Raw genomic sequence first — 16,487 nt, forward strand, 5'->3', positions numbered from 1 at the left:
TTGATGATACTTTTCTAGTGGGAAAAATAAACTGCACTATTCGCAAAAACAATTTTGCAACTACACAAGAAATTCTTCAATGCTACAACTTTCTGAGAAAATCTAAATCTGAAGTTGAACTGAGTTTTATTGTAGGATGTCTAATAGGGTTATGACTTTTTGACTTTTAAAAAAAAAAAAAAATTTCCTGTGTAATAAATTGATGAAATTTTGTTAGAAAACATTGAAAACATGTTCAATTCCTCTAGGTTGTAAAAAAAGGTCACCCCGCAATTAAAATCACGAATCGTCATTTATTTAATATTGTTACTGCTACTACTAATACGCGTAGCTTTGCTGAAAATCATTTAAAACTTGTATAGATAAGAAGTGTTTAGAACTTTAGAACATTTTGGAAAATTCCAGAATATTTTAGACAACTTAAGAACATTCTGAAACAATTTAGAACATTCTAGAACAATTTAGAACGTTTTGAAACAATTTAGAATATTCTAGAACAATTTAGACTGTGTATATATAGCTACTTATCTAATTTTATAGTTATTACAGAAGCAACAAATGGCAACGTACAAGCCTAGCGATAGTAGCATTCAGAAGAACAAGGATGTCTGGACCAATAATGTGGTAAAATTTGAAGACTCTCATAAAAAGAAGAAGAATGGTCCCTTTGGAAGAATATTCACTGGAAGAAAAGTGCAGAATGCCTCTCCAAAAGCAAATTATCGGATGCTACCATTTCCTTGGACCAAAAATCAAAGGAAGAAAAGAGCGAATTGTGGAAATTTCCAAAGAAGTCATGAAATTGTGGAAGAACAAACTGAATTTTACTTGTGTATCTGATCAAGTTATACGAGCAAAGCCTGATAAAATACTTAAATGTTATGATAAATGTGTCAAGTGGGGAAGCTATGAACCCCTTAATGAAATTTTTAATATTAATAAAGTGGATGGAACATGGTTATCTTCCGAGGACAAGCGATTGTACCATCTTTAAGTGGAAAGCAAAGGAGCAGTGGGATACTCTACAGGCCAAGCGGCCAGTAAAGAAACGATCCATCCCTCTAAAAGACAAAAACTTTCTAATAGATCATCCAATACATTATCTTACCGTCCTGGTTTTAGTAGTTCTGACTGAGGCTGACGACAGTGAGTATAAAAACGATGAAGAAGATGAGACTACTCCGACACCAAGCAGAAAACATCATAAAAGCAAAACTGCAGTCAACATGGTGACCTACACAAGAGTATCAAAAAACAAAGCTGCTAACATATGCAAGCAATTGGCTTGTGAAGGCATTCACATCCTAACTCCATGTCAATCAGCTATTTACAAGTCAACAATCAGAGACAATCAAGCTGAAAAAAGAAATGATCGAAAAGTTGCATATGGAAAGTTGGTCCTTACACTTTGACAGAAAGCACATCAACGGAATCGATTATCTAGTGGTCGTCCTTAAAAATGAAAGAAGAGAAATCAAATTGGATGTCCTGGGCTTGGTAGATGGCAGGGGAAAAACCATTGCTCAAGAAATTTCTAAAGTCCTTGATGAATTTCATCTATGGAATTCAATACAGATGATTGTTGCAGATACCGCCAGTGTTAACACTGGAAATTTCCCAACATCAGCAATGCGAGGTGGAATTCCAGAGCTATACTAGAGATCCAAGCTTTCATTTTAATTCCTTCAATAAAGATAGTTCTGCATGTCAATTTATATCTTATGGCTGGACAGACCATTGGTTTACAGACCAACTGTAAAACGAAAACAACTTTAACAACTTGGCTGAAGTACTGAATCCATATAAAAAGGCTTTAAGCTCTTTGAAAAATCACTGGAAGCAAGAGCCATCCATACTACAGATTCCCAAAAGTAATCAATGCGCAGAGCATGCAATCAAAGTAATGAAGGAAGTCTATTCGTCATGCAAAAATAAAGACAACTTGCACCTTCTATTCCTTCTATGCAACAAGCAAGAGCAAGGTCAACGGTCTGAGTCATTGTTGGATTAAAAATTTATTGTATTACATGGCTATGGCATTCTAAATACATTTAAATACATAGTAGTACTTATGTCAAAATCGATTTTTTAATGGTGAGGTGAACTTTTTTCAAAAGGTATGCAAACAATAGTTCACTTTGTGCTTTTTAGGTAAAAGTTTGTCAAACTACAGTACAGGAGCATGGGATTGAAAAAAGTTCATAACCCTAATGTCCAAACAAAAGTGGATCGTTCTTGCCAAATTGTCCTACCAGTCAGTTACATTGCTGCATAATATCTAAACTTGTAGTTCCATGGATATGTGGTGGATTTGAAATAATTACAACTCAGAAGCTAAGGTAATGATAGGTCAAATTGTATAACCTTATCAAAACACTAAAATACATTTTTAAGTTTTTATAAGCGTTTAATAATAATAATTTCATTTTATAGGATCAAGGTCATTAAAAATGATGCAGGACTGGATGAAGCTGAAAAGTAAAAGAAGCAACCCTGCTGAAGTTAAAAAAAGAAAGAACTTTATAGAAAATATGAAAAAGGTTTTCTAGATTAGAGAAATCCCACAAAATATGATTGAAAAAATAAGGAAAGATATGAAACCAAAATGACCAAGAGGAAGACAGCTTTTTTTAAAGACCAGTTAAAGGAAAGGAAAAGAAAGGAAGGTTAGAGGAATTGGATAAGAGATTTTAGTACTCATTAAAAAGAAAGTATATATCTAAATGTAAGTATAATAAACAATGTATCTGATACTGATTTTGAAAATTCATTAAGTTCTTTTAATACCAATAAAAGCAATTCAACTGATAGTGAATTTGAAATTGAGCTATATATTGATCCTACAAAATCTGTCAACCTACCCAAGGATATCTTGCACGGTACTGCTCATGCAGCAGTTGGAGAGGGTTTAACTCCACATCAACATACAGCAATTCTTAGCAGTATTATTGTCAATTCTGGAGGATGCATGTCTGAGTTTGTATGCTCTAACTTTTCACCATACAGAGTAGCAGAGTAGCAAATGAAATCAGAGATCATATAAAAAGCATTTCTAAATATTTAAATTTTCTGATAACAATTCATTTTGATAGAAAAATTGTGAAAGAACTTACTGAAGAAAAACAGTTTTCAAAAGATAGGTTAGCTGTTCTTGCTAGGATTAAAGGACAAACCAAGTTATTTGGAATTCCAACAATAGACTCAGGTTCTAGAGAACACCAAAAAGAAGCTATAGAAGAGCTTATTTCTAACTTTGGATTAAAGGATAAAGTTCAGTGTCTGCTTTGATATCACTAGTGCTAACACAGATAAAGCAAAAGCAGCTTGTAGCAGAATCATTGCGCACTTACAGTGCCCTATGTTATTAACTGCATGTTGATGCCATATTTTTGAGCTTCATGTTACCAATTTTTAGAAGCTTTATTCAAGCAGTCACTTCAGGAGTAGAAAATAAATTATTTAAAGTTCTTAAGAACCATTGGAATGATCTAGATACTGAAAATCAAGATTTAAAAAGGTTATCAACTCCTATTCCTTACTGGATTGATGAACAAAGGCTGAGTGTTATTCAATTTTGCAGATATATAATTAGCACTAAAGTTTTTAAGAAGGTGAGTAATAAAAGCTTTATAAATTAATTAAATTAAATTATCCCTTCCTATTTCCAAAAAATGGTATAGTAAAGTACTTCACTTATAATTTTCCAGCTTTACAATTTTGTAGTAAGTTAAGTTATTATAACTTAGGAGAAAAATTTGTTAAGGATGGAAAGTTTCATAAAGATTATCAGGAATTGGCTGAACTTACATTAATGGTACTGTCACCCACCAACAGATTTAAACTTTGCAATCCTGGAGCTGTTATCATGCCAGATTCATGGGTAAAAGTTTATTTTACCTAAAACTGTTTCTACTTATGGAAAAAATCCCTGAAATCAATGAAGAGAGTAGGGATTAAATCACTGAAACAACAAAGTTCCTTTCCATTTTTTACACTGAATGGTCTTAGAGTGGAGCTAAGTTCAGCTGCTTCGATACAGGTACATGGTCTGAATAACTGTTTTATAATAAAGATATAAATTTGAATAAATACATAAAATAGGTATATTATTTATTTTTAAATAAAACATTGAAAAACCTAAGCCTTGACTATTAAGATATGAGAACATACTTGGTCATTTCTATCAAGAATTTGAAACAGCCATCATGAATCTTGATGTTGTAATGATTGTTCAGAAAGAACAGTCATATTAGTTTAACAACTTGTTAATAAAGTACATTCAGAAGAGAAAAGGCAAGATATGTTTCTATTTACTCATGTGTATAAGCGAAATTGAAATGGTAGAAAAAAGTTTGATTATGCCAAAGCTGCAATAGTATTATTTAATATCTACTCTTTGATCCTATTTATTTTTGACCCACTTGTAAATTTTTGGTTTTTGTTTTGTGTTGGTAAAGTTTTTTTTATTGTATTCAAACAAATATTTTATATTTTGATGAAATTTCAATGTTTTATTTTCTGAAAATTACTTAAAATTTATGAAAAGAGCCCCTAAAATTTTAGTTGTATAACTCATTACCATGTTATTGGATAGTTTATTTTTTAAATTGATTGAGATTAAAGGGTCCCACAAACAGGGTAACATTTTCCTAAGAGCAAGACAAAAATTAACCCTTTTGCCCTTGTTCCTATGTTCAAAAAAAATTTTGTAAAAAATTTTAAATACTAATTTAAGGTCAGGGCGAATCATAAGCTAGGGCTCTTTTCAAATTTCTGACATGACCTATTTTTGAATAGCCCTAATAAATATATATATATATATATATATATATATATATATATATATATATATATATATATATATATATTTGTTATTCACCTACTCAAGGCCGAGAAGGTCACTACAGATGAGGATGCTACTTAATAGTGGTTATAACCCAACTCTCAACTCTATAACTCCGAAACACGATCCTTGAGGAACAAGGCCGCTGCGCGGAAAAACAAATTGAGCGCGGTACTACCAGGGACGTGGTGGGGATCGAACTCGGAACCTCTCGCTTATAAAGCGAGCGCTTTACCACTACACCACTACCGCATATATATATATGTATTTCATGTTGTTTTCTATTAAAATAACAACTCTTGTCTGCTTAAAAGTGAATGTTATTTTTTGTAAAAATAGATCAAATTATATTAAAATAATTTAAATTAAATTCAAAAAAAATTAATATAATAGAAGAAATGGATTCAATTTACCTACTTAATGTCTTTATTTAACATCCCATAAGTCACAAAAATGGCATTATGCAAGGGTTAGGGGTCACTATTATTACAATGAGCTGAGGGATCATCCATAATTTATGCAATGCTAAATTTCACTAACAAAAAAAAAAAAGGTCAAAAGTTTTCCCACGCAGAGCCTTAAATTAAAAAAAAACAAACATCAAGTTTAATAAAAATCACTACGTAAAAATATCTCTGATGAAAAGATCTATTTCTATTTTTTAAATAAATTTAGCGTTGTGTAATTTATGGACGATCCCTAAAACAATAGAATAAGGGTTACATTTTGTTCAAAAATGGATCATAAAAATTAAATAGCACTAAACTTTTGGAACGCATCTTTTTCAATTTTTATTTTTTATTTACTTTAATTACAATTTATATATATAGTTAGTTCCTTATCTATTTCAGCTGTAACAGATATTTGAAATTTATTTGATTTAGACATTGTACTTATGACATAGTGCGATGCTTGAGATCAATTCACTGCTTAAACGGCCACATCATCACGTCGGTTTATAAAGACTGTTACAGTAACCATACATGTTATATAATAAAATATATTTCCTTTAAAAAAATCTGGTCTGATTATAGCGTTTATTTTTGATGTCAATAGAAATAAGTATTGTTGTTTAAATTTAAATTGTACTTTCATTTTTTAATATTTTAAGTATAAAAACTATTTTTTTTTAAACAAACTGAACAATAACTTGTTAACTTATAAAGTTATAAGTATAAAGTTAGAGGGGCGGTTATTACATGATTCTGAATAATATAATATAAACCTTATTCATTTGAAATGATTCTTTTAACATATATAACCTAAAATTAGTTTATAAATTTAATTTATTGTGTAATCTTTACTTTTTAGCATTGCTAAAAAAACCCTCCATTTTTAAACACCATACCACCCTTCCTTTTAAACGCCATACCACATTCACTGTTTGTAATTCACTGATTATATAATGTGCACTTTATCTTACGCTAATTGTTGTAGCCTCCTGTAAAACTTTCTTTTAAGGATCCAACCTTTCTTATGGGTTTTTAAATGCTCTTAAAAATGTTTCTCGATACTTGATGGTTCTTAATAGCTCAGCGCCTTTGGTCTTATCCTAACATTTGCTTAATATTCCAGAAACAATATAAAAAAAATAGAATTTCATAGAAAGCTCTTTAACTTCTATAATAATTTATTATTAAATCTAAATAATTCCAAAAGTTTTACTCGATTTATCAAAAGTAATCTATGTAAACCACCATTAAATATGTGTATTTTGTTTAAAACTAACAAGTTTTTTTATTAAACTCTGAATTTTTTTTTGAAATTTTGAAACAATTTTTTTCAAAAAAAAGATTACTCTCCGGATTAGGGTTTTTTCCGGAAATTTGACTTAAAATAAACAAATAATCACGATTTTTACATGCGATCGGTATTCCAACTTTCATTTAACGGTAATGCAACTTCTACAACATATCCGTGATATATCATAGAAGTTGTATTATTGATTAATGAAACTTCTGCGATATATTAAATAAAACTGTATCTTCTTTTTATTAAAAACTATTTTGGTATCTTTCTTACCAAAGCTAATGGAGTCCATCACTCACTTTCATAATCACCCATTAACAAAATAAAAATTATAATTTTTTTTAGATTTATCATGAAATCAAGTTAGCTGTAACTCAAGCATAATTAATAACAATCTATACACGGTTTTATAAAAAAAATTTTTTATGATAAATTCATATTTTAGGGTTATATGATAATGGTGATCATTATATTTTTAGGGGTGATCGACCATCACTCCATTTTTTATAAAAACTATAACAAAATATCAAAACCTCGGTATTGCCACGCGCCGTTAAATTGGAATAAAAGCGCAAAGTTGCATTATTGAATAAATTTCAACATACTGATGATGATGATGATGATGATGATGATGATGATGATGATGATGATGATGATGATGATGATGATGATGATGATGATGATGATGATGATGATGGAAAGATTTTTTATTTGATTAAGAGAAGTTTTTAACTAAATAAAATCTCTTTTTTAGTTTTTTAGCTTTCAAACTAATAATGGTCCTATCAAGTTAATAAACTTTATAATTAACTAATCAACTTCTTTAATTAAAAAAATAAATTAAGTTACTTTTAAATTTAAGTAAACATTTCTTTTAAAAGTAGCAGAATGCTTTCCATATAAAAATAATAACTTTAATCTTTACATACTGCTTAAGACGCGGATCATTTGGTATAATTGATTTAGCAATACTTCCTTCAAAAGAAACTGGATAAAGCACATGAAGCTTGGAAGATGAGTCCTGTCTTGCAATGTGAAAATCCTCTCCTTATAAAATAATCAAAACATTAGTACTATATAACCAAATATAAGTAAATTATACAAAACAAAAGGGTGTTAATGTGGTAGGGTGAGGTAATTAGATTAATTAATTAATCTAATTACCTCACCCTACCACAATACCTAATATTATTAGGTAATTGTTTTTTCGCTACTTATGACATTGAACAAAAAATATGCATAGAAAAACAAATGTTTTTATGAAGTTAACTACCCTAAATGATTGAACATTAGTTTTAGTAAATTTCATTAAAAAAACTTATAACTTTTAAAGAGTATCTGTTAAGTGAGGTAATGTGGGTCTATGTCACTTCTAAATTTTTTATGAAACCATTTTTTACTATGACTGGAATATTTTTTACCATATTATGACTGGAATATTTTTTATTATGACTGGAATATTTTTAACCATATTATGACTGGAATATTTTTTACCATATTATGACTGGAATATTTTTTACCATATTATGACTGGAATGTTTTTTACCATATTATGACTGGAATATTTTTTACCATATTATGACTGGAATATTTTTTACCATATTATGACTGGAATATTTTTTACCATATTATGACTGGAATATTTTTTACCATATTATGACTGGAATATTTTTTACCATATTATGACTGGAATATTTTTTACCATATTATGACTGGAATATTTTTTATTATGACTGGAGCTTTGAGTATGTATTGTACTTAAATTATTTGATCAAATATTTAAATATAAAATAAACAGATTTTTCTTCCAGCTTCTGTTGCTAAAGTCATATTTCATATAAACTCTTCTACGGCTTGTGGTCCAGACAACATTCCTGTCATAATCTTACAAAATTGTTCTCCAGAACTCTTTTCAATTCTCTCTAAACTATTTAAGAAAGTACTAGACTGAGTTTTGTTTTCCTGTATGCTGGAAAATGACATCTGTTTCCCAACTTTTTGAAATTTTTGAGAATATTCCGACCTCTTTAATAATTGTTCAATCAGTCTTCTTTCTGTATTCAGCAAGGTCTTTCAGTCTTTGATCAACAAAATTTTTTACATCTTATACAAATAAATTGCAAGTCTCTCACTGCGTCATCTTATTTACATCTTCTAGGATTATCATTCACTATTGACTCATCATGGAAACTATATATACAATTAATTGCTAAATTTGCACCTTCTAAGGTTGCTTCTCGTCATTGTGCTCGCCATTGTCTCACTCCTGATTCCATTCTCTACCTCTACAAATCTCTTATTCGTTCCTGTATGGAATACTGTTATCATATTTGGGCTGGTTCTTCTAATGATGCTTTTTCTCTTCTAGACAAAGTACAAAAACGTATTTTAAATGTGGTTGGACCCACTTTATCTACCTATCTTGATCCTCTTCCCTATTTTTGTAAAGTTGCATCCCTTTCTCTTTTCTACAAATACTATCATGGTCGCTGCTCAAAGGAGCTTATATCTCTTTTTCAATCAACTAAAACTCATTTTTGTTTGACTTGTGACTCAGCAAAGTCTCATTTTTTTACTGTATCTGTCCCTGCATGCTCTAAAAACTTTTATTCTTTTAGTTTTTTTACTTTGAAACTTTCCCCTATCTTCATGTTTTCCTGACTCATACAACTTTTTAAGTCAACAAATTTTTAAGTCTTCTGTCATCCGTTTTCCTGCTTTATAACTCTATTCTTTTTTTTTCTAATAACTTTCAACTTAATAATGGTTGCTTGCAGCCTTATTGGTAGCGAATCAGAATTAAAAAAAAAATTTCAATATTAGGGACCCATCATATGTTCAAGAACTTTGTGTTTTGGGTATAAATCAAATGTTTAATCAAATGTTCAAGGGTGTGAACCCTAAAAATGTTGTTTTTAAAATCAACCACCTATTTACATTTAACAAAAATAAAAAAAATCAACCTTCTTTACACAGCAACAGTTGAAGATCTTTCAGTTTTAAATAAAAACGATCATAAGCTTTTTCTTGTACTTCAGATATATTATCGATGTCCTTCATTAAATATTAGTATTTTTAAATTTAATTATGACTTTATTATATCTTTAAAACATTAAAAAGTAACACACATACATACATACATACATACATACAAGGGATGTGGAATTCCAAAAAGAATTCCGGATTTGAAAGTCACAAAAAGATTACTTTATTCTAGTTTTTGGTATCCAAGAGTGTTAAAAATATAAATAAGTTTATAGACTACTAATAGAAAAAAAATTAAGACTTTTAGGTTAGAGGAACAATCGTTTTTTGAGCCCAGAATCCTTAGGTATAATGGCGGCAAAGACTCTAGGCTTAAAAGCAATAACTTTCAAGTCATTAAGTCTCATGAATTTTTTTATTATAGCAGATCAAAAAATATGCCTAGAGTTTCTGGACACTAGAGACTTGGAAAAAGTAGAGATATAAAGCCGGAGTCCTTTTGGGACTCCACATCCCTGATACATACATGTCTTGTTTGTACAAAACAATTTACCTTAAGAACAATTTATCTCAAAAACCATTTACCTTAACATTCAAATTTCGAATTTGAGAAGGGTCACTTTTCAAATGGAAACTACCAAAATCAATGATTGCCATATCTTTGCAACTATAAACAACAAAAACTCAAATAATTTTTTCACTTTTCTATTTTTATTCAAAAACTCTTCAAAAAAGAAAACACTAGATACCCTGTAAATGTTCCTTTCTCTGGGATAATTAAATATGAAGCATCAATATTTATGCTAATATCTAAAATCTATAAATTAAAAGCATTTATAATTAGATAAAACAGATTTATTTTTGTGAAACTTGAAATAAATAAATGATAAAAATTACTTTTCTAACTTCAATTGCATGTAATATACCAGCTGTGCTAGAAACTTTAAATTCTTCAAATGTAGAATAAGCCTTATTTTGTAAACTAATAAAAATAAAATTATTAAAATAAAAATAGACTTATATTATAAATTATATTATAGCAATGATAACATCAATTAAAAATAAATTTCCAAGAATTTAAATTTGACTAAAATATGATAAAAATAAAACTATTCAAAATATGATTTTTTAATCTTTTATTATCATTTTAATTTTTTTAAATCTTATTTTGTGCATATAATATTTTTATTGAATAGAAATTTTATTTTTAGATTTATAAAATTACTTAGTTGTCTGCAAAAAATATTGAGTTGATAGAAAAATTTTTAAATGTTAAAAAAAATCTAATAATATACTCTAATAGGTTGTCTGTATTTTTAAAAATTTACAATACTTTTTTTTTCAAAGATTTTATGAAGTATTTACATACAAATGACAATTTATTTACAATTACAGTTCTTTATATAAAGTAACATTATTAGTTTAAAGTAAAAAATCCTAAAAAAATATTGTGATAATAAAATATATATAAATAACATGAGCATTATTCATAAGATTATTACAACAACCAATATTGCAACCTACTGTTATATTTTAATTTGCATTACTTGTTTATATACCAAACAAATTATTTTTTCCAACAATAATTATAAAGTATCATAAAATAAGTTAATTAATCAAACTTTTGATGTTTTTTAAAAATAAATGTAATAAGTGTAAATCTGCTCTGTAAAATATATGCTTTGTTTGTAAAATATATGATCAAGATGGTGACGATTTACTCACATATTGCATCTGATATCAGAGACAATATATAAGATAAAAAGATAATATATAAGAACAAAAGCATATACATACTCTTGTAATATAACATCTTGAGGAGGTTCAAAGAATGAAAAAGCTTTGTTTATTGAATTCTAAATTTTAAAAAAAAAGCATGTTAAAAAACAAGGGAAACTTTTTAAATTTTTTTATTTAGTTTTTAGTAAAATAAATAGAAAAAAACACAGTAACATAAATAAATCTGAAACCAAAACAATTTCATCAACTAGACAAAAAGTGTAACTATTTTTATAACAAGTGCCAGTTAAATTTAGTAATAAATTTACAGCATCATAAATTATTTCAAGCGGTTCACAGTCTAATGTTAATGATTGATCAATATTTTGATTATCCATTGGATTTGTTTCAAATGTCATAACCACCATATCAGTATCAAGCTCTAAAAAATCATTAACAATAACAATCATACAAAAAAACAAAATAAAACAAAAAGAAGTTCAAACAACTTACTTTTAGAAATACTTCTTATAATTAGAGGTACATCTTTTGAATTAGGGGTACCATTGAGTTTTAGTGATTGCATTTGAACCTCAACTCTACTCAAAAGTAATATTTAAAATATTTGTATGTGTGTGCATTGATGTTGTAAAAATCTTAAACAAATTTATTTCTTCAGAAACTTAATGTTGGCTTAAAATTTATAAGCAAATTTATTTATTTTAATATGTTTAATATCTGGTTTATTTTAAACATAAGTAATTAAACAAAACAACTAAAAAAAAATAGTTTAACCTTAAAGCATTTGCTGATGGTCTTTGTTTGACATTACAATGAATTCCATTCAGAAAAAACCTTATAACTTCAATATCCCTTGAAAAAAAAAATCTTTCATAATTTATCAGCAAAAAAAAAATTTGCAACAACTATTGTATTAAAGTTTAAGCATTATTGATAAGGTAAAGTGGTGTAAAGTTAAAGTGGTGCAAAGATAAGGTAAAATAGTGAAAGGTAAAGTAGTGAAACATTGACACAACTTTAAAAAAAATATTTTTTCTCTTGATTTTACAAATTATGATATGAAATACTTATAGGTGTTTACCAATGATATTTACATTAACGATCTTCCTGATATTCTCACATCTAAGGTGGCATTGTTCGCTGATGATACTATCATTTATTCTTGTCGTGATAAGAAACTAACACTCTCTGATTGCTTGGAGGGGGGATTTGAGTTTGAAAAGGATCTCACTTCTGCTACAGCATGGGACTCACAGTGGCTGGTGAACTTCAATACAGATAAAACTCAATTTTTTCAGCCAATTGTTATCGCAATAAGTTAGATCTTCCTATATTTATGAACTTTATCTTCTAGGATTAACTTACTTCTGATCTTTCTTGGAAACCGTATATCAAATCCGTTGCAAAATTAACATTGGCTAAGGTTGCATCTCTTTATCGAGCTCAACACTTTTTATATCAATATTTAATAATTTTTATTTCTATTATACCATGGTTTTTCATTCTTTAAAACTAATTCCGTAACTTTTGACCAACTTTTAAGAAGATTATCCTATATCACAAATAGATTGTCTTGCAAAATTTTTTTTTTGTTATTCCATTCACTGCGAAACCATCCTCAGAAACTTGCAAAAATTTCAGTTAGATGTTGCCTATTCATAAAATTTCAATTAATTGAAATGTTATCATTATTACATATTTCTTTTGAACTTGTTGATTGACTGAAACTGGAAATGCTGTCTTTTAAGAGTTTACCAGTAAGATCTAACAAATTTTTTTTTTTTTTAATGTTAATTCACATTCCCAAAGCCAAGGAAACCGCCTCAGTATAGGAGGCTACTTTAGTTGTGGTTACAACCCTCTTTCAACTCCATAACATCAAAACACAAACCTTGACGAACAAGGTCAATGAGCGGATAAACAAGTTGAGCTTGATGCTACCAGGGACGTGGTGGGAATCGAACTCGGAACTTCTTGCTTATGAGGCAAGCGTTGTACCACTACACCACTGCCACAAACCATGTTAAATCATTTAACTTTAAATGATTTAACATGGGTGTTTTAGTAGATACTTTACCCGTTACATTGTCTGGGCACTTTGTGTAAAAAGCTTTGTTTACAATCCTTGTTATAATCCCAATATAAAATAATCCCAAACCTCAGCAAAATTTTGATTAGACATTATTAATAAGAGCTTAAAAAATTAAATATATAATCTCCCAAAATAATAGCAGTTAAGTTAAGTTAAATATTACTATTCTGTAAATTTTACAAGAACAACATTTGTTATTTGGATTTTTTTTTGTTATTTGGTTTTTTTTGGGTGGCATATGAAACAACTGCGTATATATAATAGAAAACTTTAAAAAAAATTTGCCTAAACTGTTATGGTTTGTATTTAAAATAGTGGCAAAATTGAAAAAACTAAAAATAACAGTTAGCTTAGGAGTGAACCCAAGGAAACGTTAGGAGGTTAATGCTGAGGACAGCACACTTAGCCACTCAGCTATCGACGATGTAAGTATTAAAAAAAAAAACCATTTTATAAATCTCTTATACCAATTGCAACTAATTAACAATTAAAAGTTATAAATTTAAATAATTAATCTTCTAATTGAAAATTTATTTAAAAAAAAAACACATTAAAAACAAATACTAACATCTGAACCGCTGATAAATAGTGGTTTGCACAACAGCTACCAAAGCATTTAAAATTTGATAAAGTTAATTTTCTTATGAAACTATTTTATTTTCATAACTTTAAAAAATTAAAAATGTGTATAATTTATATATTATGAACATAGTTTAATATTTGAAATTTCTAAAAATATAAATTTATTTAATTCGCCATGACTCTTTCTTTTTAGTATACATCTGTTTGCTAGAAATTATGTCTAAATTTAACAATCGACCAAAACTGGTACTAAAACAACTTAATACATTCTATCAAAGTAGATTTTAGTGCCCGTTGCACGAACTGCTGTTTATCTGCAGGTTGAATACTGGTTCCCATTTTTAGTTTTAAAAAGTTTTTCCAATAAAGAAACCATAATTAAAAATTTAATGAATGTTATAAGAATTTTAAGTTGAATATTGGTTCCCATTTTTAGTTTTAAAAAGTTTTTCCAATATAGAAAACATAATTAAAAATTTAATGAATATTATAAGAATTATAGGCATGTAGTTTAACTAACGCAACTACACTGCATAGCAAACATGCTTTGTTTATCAAAAATTTATTTAACTAGCAATATAATATAAAACATTTATTTAACTAGCAATATAATATATAACATTTATTTAACTAGCAATATAATATATAACATTTATTTAACTAGCAATATAATATTTTATATATTGTAAACTTTATATATTACTTTTCACTAATTTTGCTTTTAATACTTTTATTTATTACATTAAACATATTTTTACTTTTTAAATACAATATATTATACTTTTAAATACAATTTATTATGTTTTTACACAGGATCATTTTTATTTTTCTAGAGTAGGTTCACAGATCTATTTCTTTGCTATATCATGTAAAAACAAAGTGGTATTGTGGTTATTGTGGTTATTCTCCTCTGGCTAATCGCCATACCAAGGTCTGCTAAAAAAAGTTCAGCTCACTAAAGAGCATCATAACCCTTTAACAGGCAAAAGTTAAGTACAAGTGAAAGTCAGAAACATGCGAGTTAGAAAGACAACATGTTGAAAAATGTGGACTTGTCATTGAATAAGCGCAATAAGTAACAAAACTCAATCTTCAATTACAAATTCATAAGCTTCAGTAGGTGATTGTTTTTGGGAGCACTAAACCAAGCAATTAACACTACCACTATAATATGTAATGAATAGGGTTAGTTTAATAGTGTAAGGTGATTTGTTACATGAAATGTAAACATGTGTCATGTAAAAATAAATTGTGTATTATAATCATATTTTATTCCAAAGCAATGAGCCAATGAAAAACTGTAACATGTTTATAAAAGATTGATTGCGCCTGAAAATATATATACTAAATGCTTAATTGTAACAAGAATTAGACAAAAAGACCTGTTATATTTCTTATCAAATTTACTCTTTAATGCAAATTTAGAAAAAAAATTGTTTCTAAATTTACATTATCAACATATTTTCAACATTGTGTAATTAATAGACATGTTAATTACACAATGCTAAACATATATTCATTCAGAATATCTATTAATTACATTGTGTAATTAATAGACATTCCCTTACTTAAAGTAGAAATGATCCAGGCAGTGCATAGCAATTTACAAACTGCACAATTTCTTAAAGTCGCCCAATCTTTTGTTCTTAGAGTTTGCAAGGAGTTGACGAAAATGATGGTGATTGTAATCAAGCTGCTAAACATAAAAAGTACAAGCAACAGTCAGACACAACTAGGACACCTGAATTTATTCATCAAGTTCAGAATATCGTTGACGAGAGCCCCCAAAAGTTAACGAGGTTCATTGCAAAAGACCTGCGTGCTTCAGAAGCCACAATTTGAAGGACTGCTCTTGAAGTCTTGGGTACTGTTGTTAAGCCTTGGATCGATAGAGTAAGAATGGAAGGCCCTACATTTTTCAACAAGACTCTACACCAGCACATAAGGCTCAAAACACTCAGGAATGGTTAGTAGACCATTTTTATGATCATATCACTCCAAACTTGTGGCCTCAAAACTCTCCAGACCTGAATCCATTGGATTATTATGAGTGGGGCATTGTCGTATGTATATATATACATACATACATACATACATATATATATATATATATATATATATATATATATATATATATATATATATATATATATTTAAACAACTTTAAAATGTATTCTAAACAATAGAGTGCTCAATGTTCTTAAAAGAACAAAGCAATTATATATTAGTAGAGAATCACTAAACAAAAATTTTTTTAATTTTACCCTGTGCTTCATCAACAAAGATTCATCAGATTCATTAGGATTTCTGATGAATTTTTGTTGATAAAACACAGTGTTAAATGAAAAAAAATTTTTGTTTAGTGATTTTGTACTAATATATATATATATATATATATATTATATATATATATATATATATATATATATATATATATATATATATATATATATATATATATATATATATATATATATATATATATATATATATATA

The 16,487-nt window shown here is 28.0% G+C and overlaps 1 protein-coding gene across 1 annotated transcript in view; it reads right to left on the reverse strand.

Moving 5' to 3' along the window:
- Nucleotides 1-16,487, reverse strand: part of LOC100215098 (intermembrane lipid transfer protein VPS13A) — a 172,035-nt gene that overhangs the window by 92,190 nt on the left and 63,358 nt on the right. Inside the window, exons 20-28 of the mRNA XM_065791745.1 lie at nt 12,092-12,169; nt 11,810-11,895; nt 11,626-11,738; nt 11,375-11,433; nt 10,475-10,559; nt 10,327-10,394; nt 10,163-10,244; nt 9,556-9,646; nt 7,522-7,639 (exon numbers count right to left, since the gene is read on the reverse strand). Of these exons, the coding sequence (XP_065647817.1) occupies nt 7,522-7,639; nt 9,556-9,646; nt 10,163-10,244; nt 10,327-10,394; nt 10,475-10,559; nt 11,375-11,433; nt 11,626-11,738; nt 11,810-11,895; nt 12,092-12,169 (780 nt within the window). The remainder of the gene's footprint in view (nt 1-7,521; nt 7,640-9,555; nt 9,647-10,162; nt 10,245-10,326; nt 10,395-10,474; nt 10,560-11,374; nt 11,434-11,625; nt 11,739-11,809; nt 11,896-12,091; nt 12,170-16,487) is intronic.

Source organism: Hydra vulgaris, chromosome 02, assembly GCF_038396675.1.
Source record: "Hydra vulgaris chromosome 02, alternate assembly HydraT2T_AEP".
NCBI lineage: Eukaryota > Metazoa > Cnidaria > Hydrozoa > Anthoathecata > Hydridae > Hydra > Hydra vulgaris.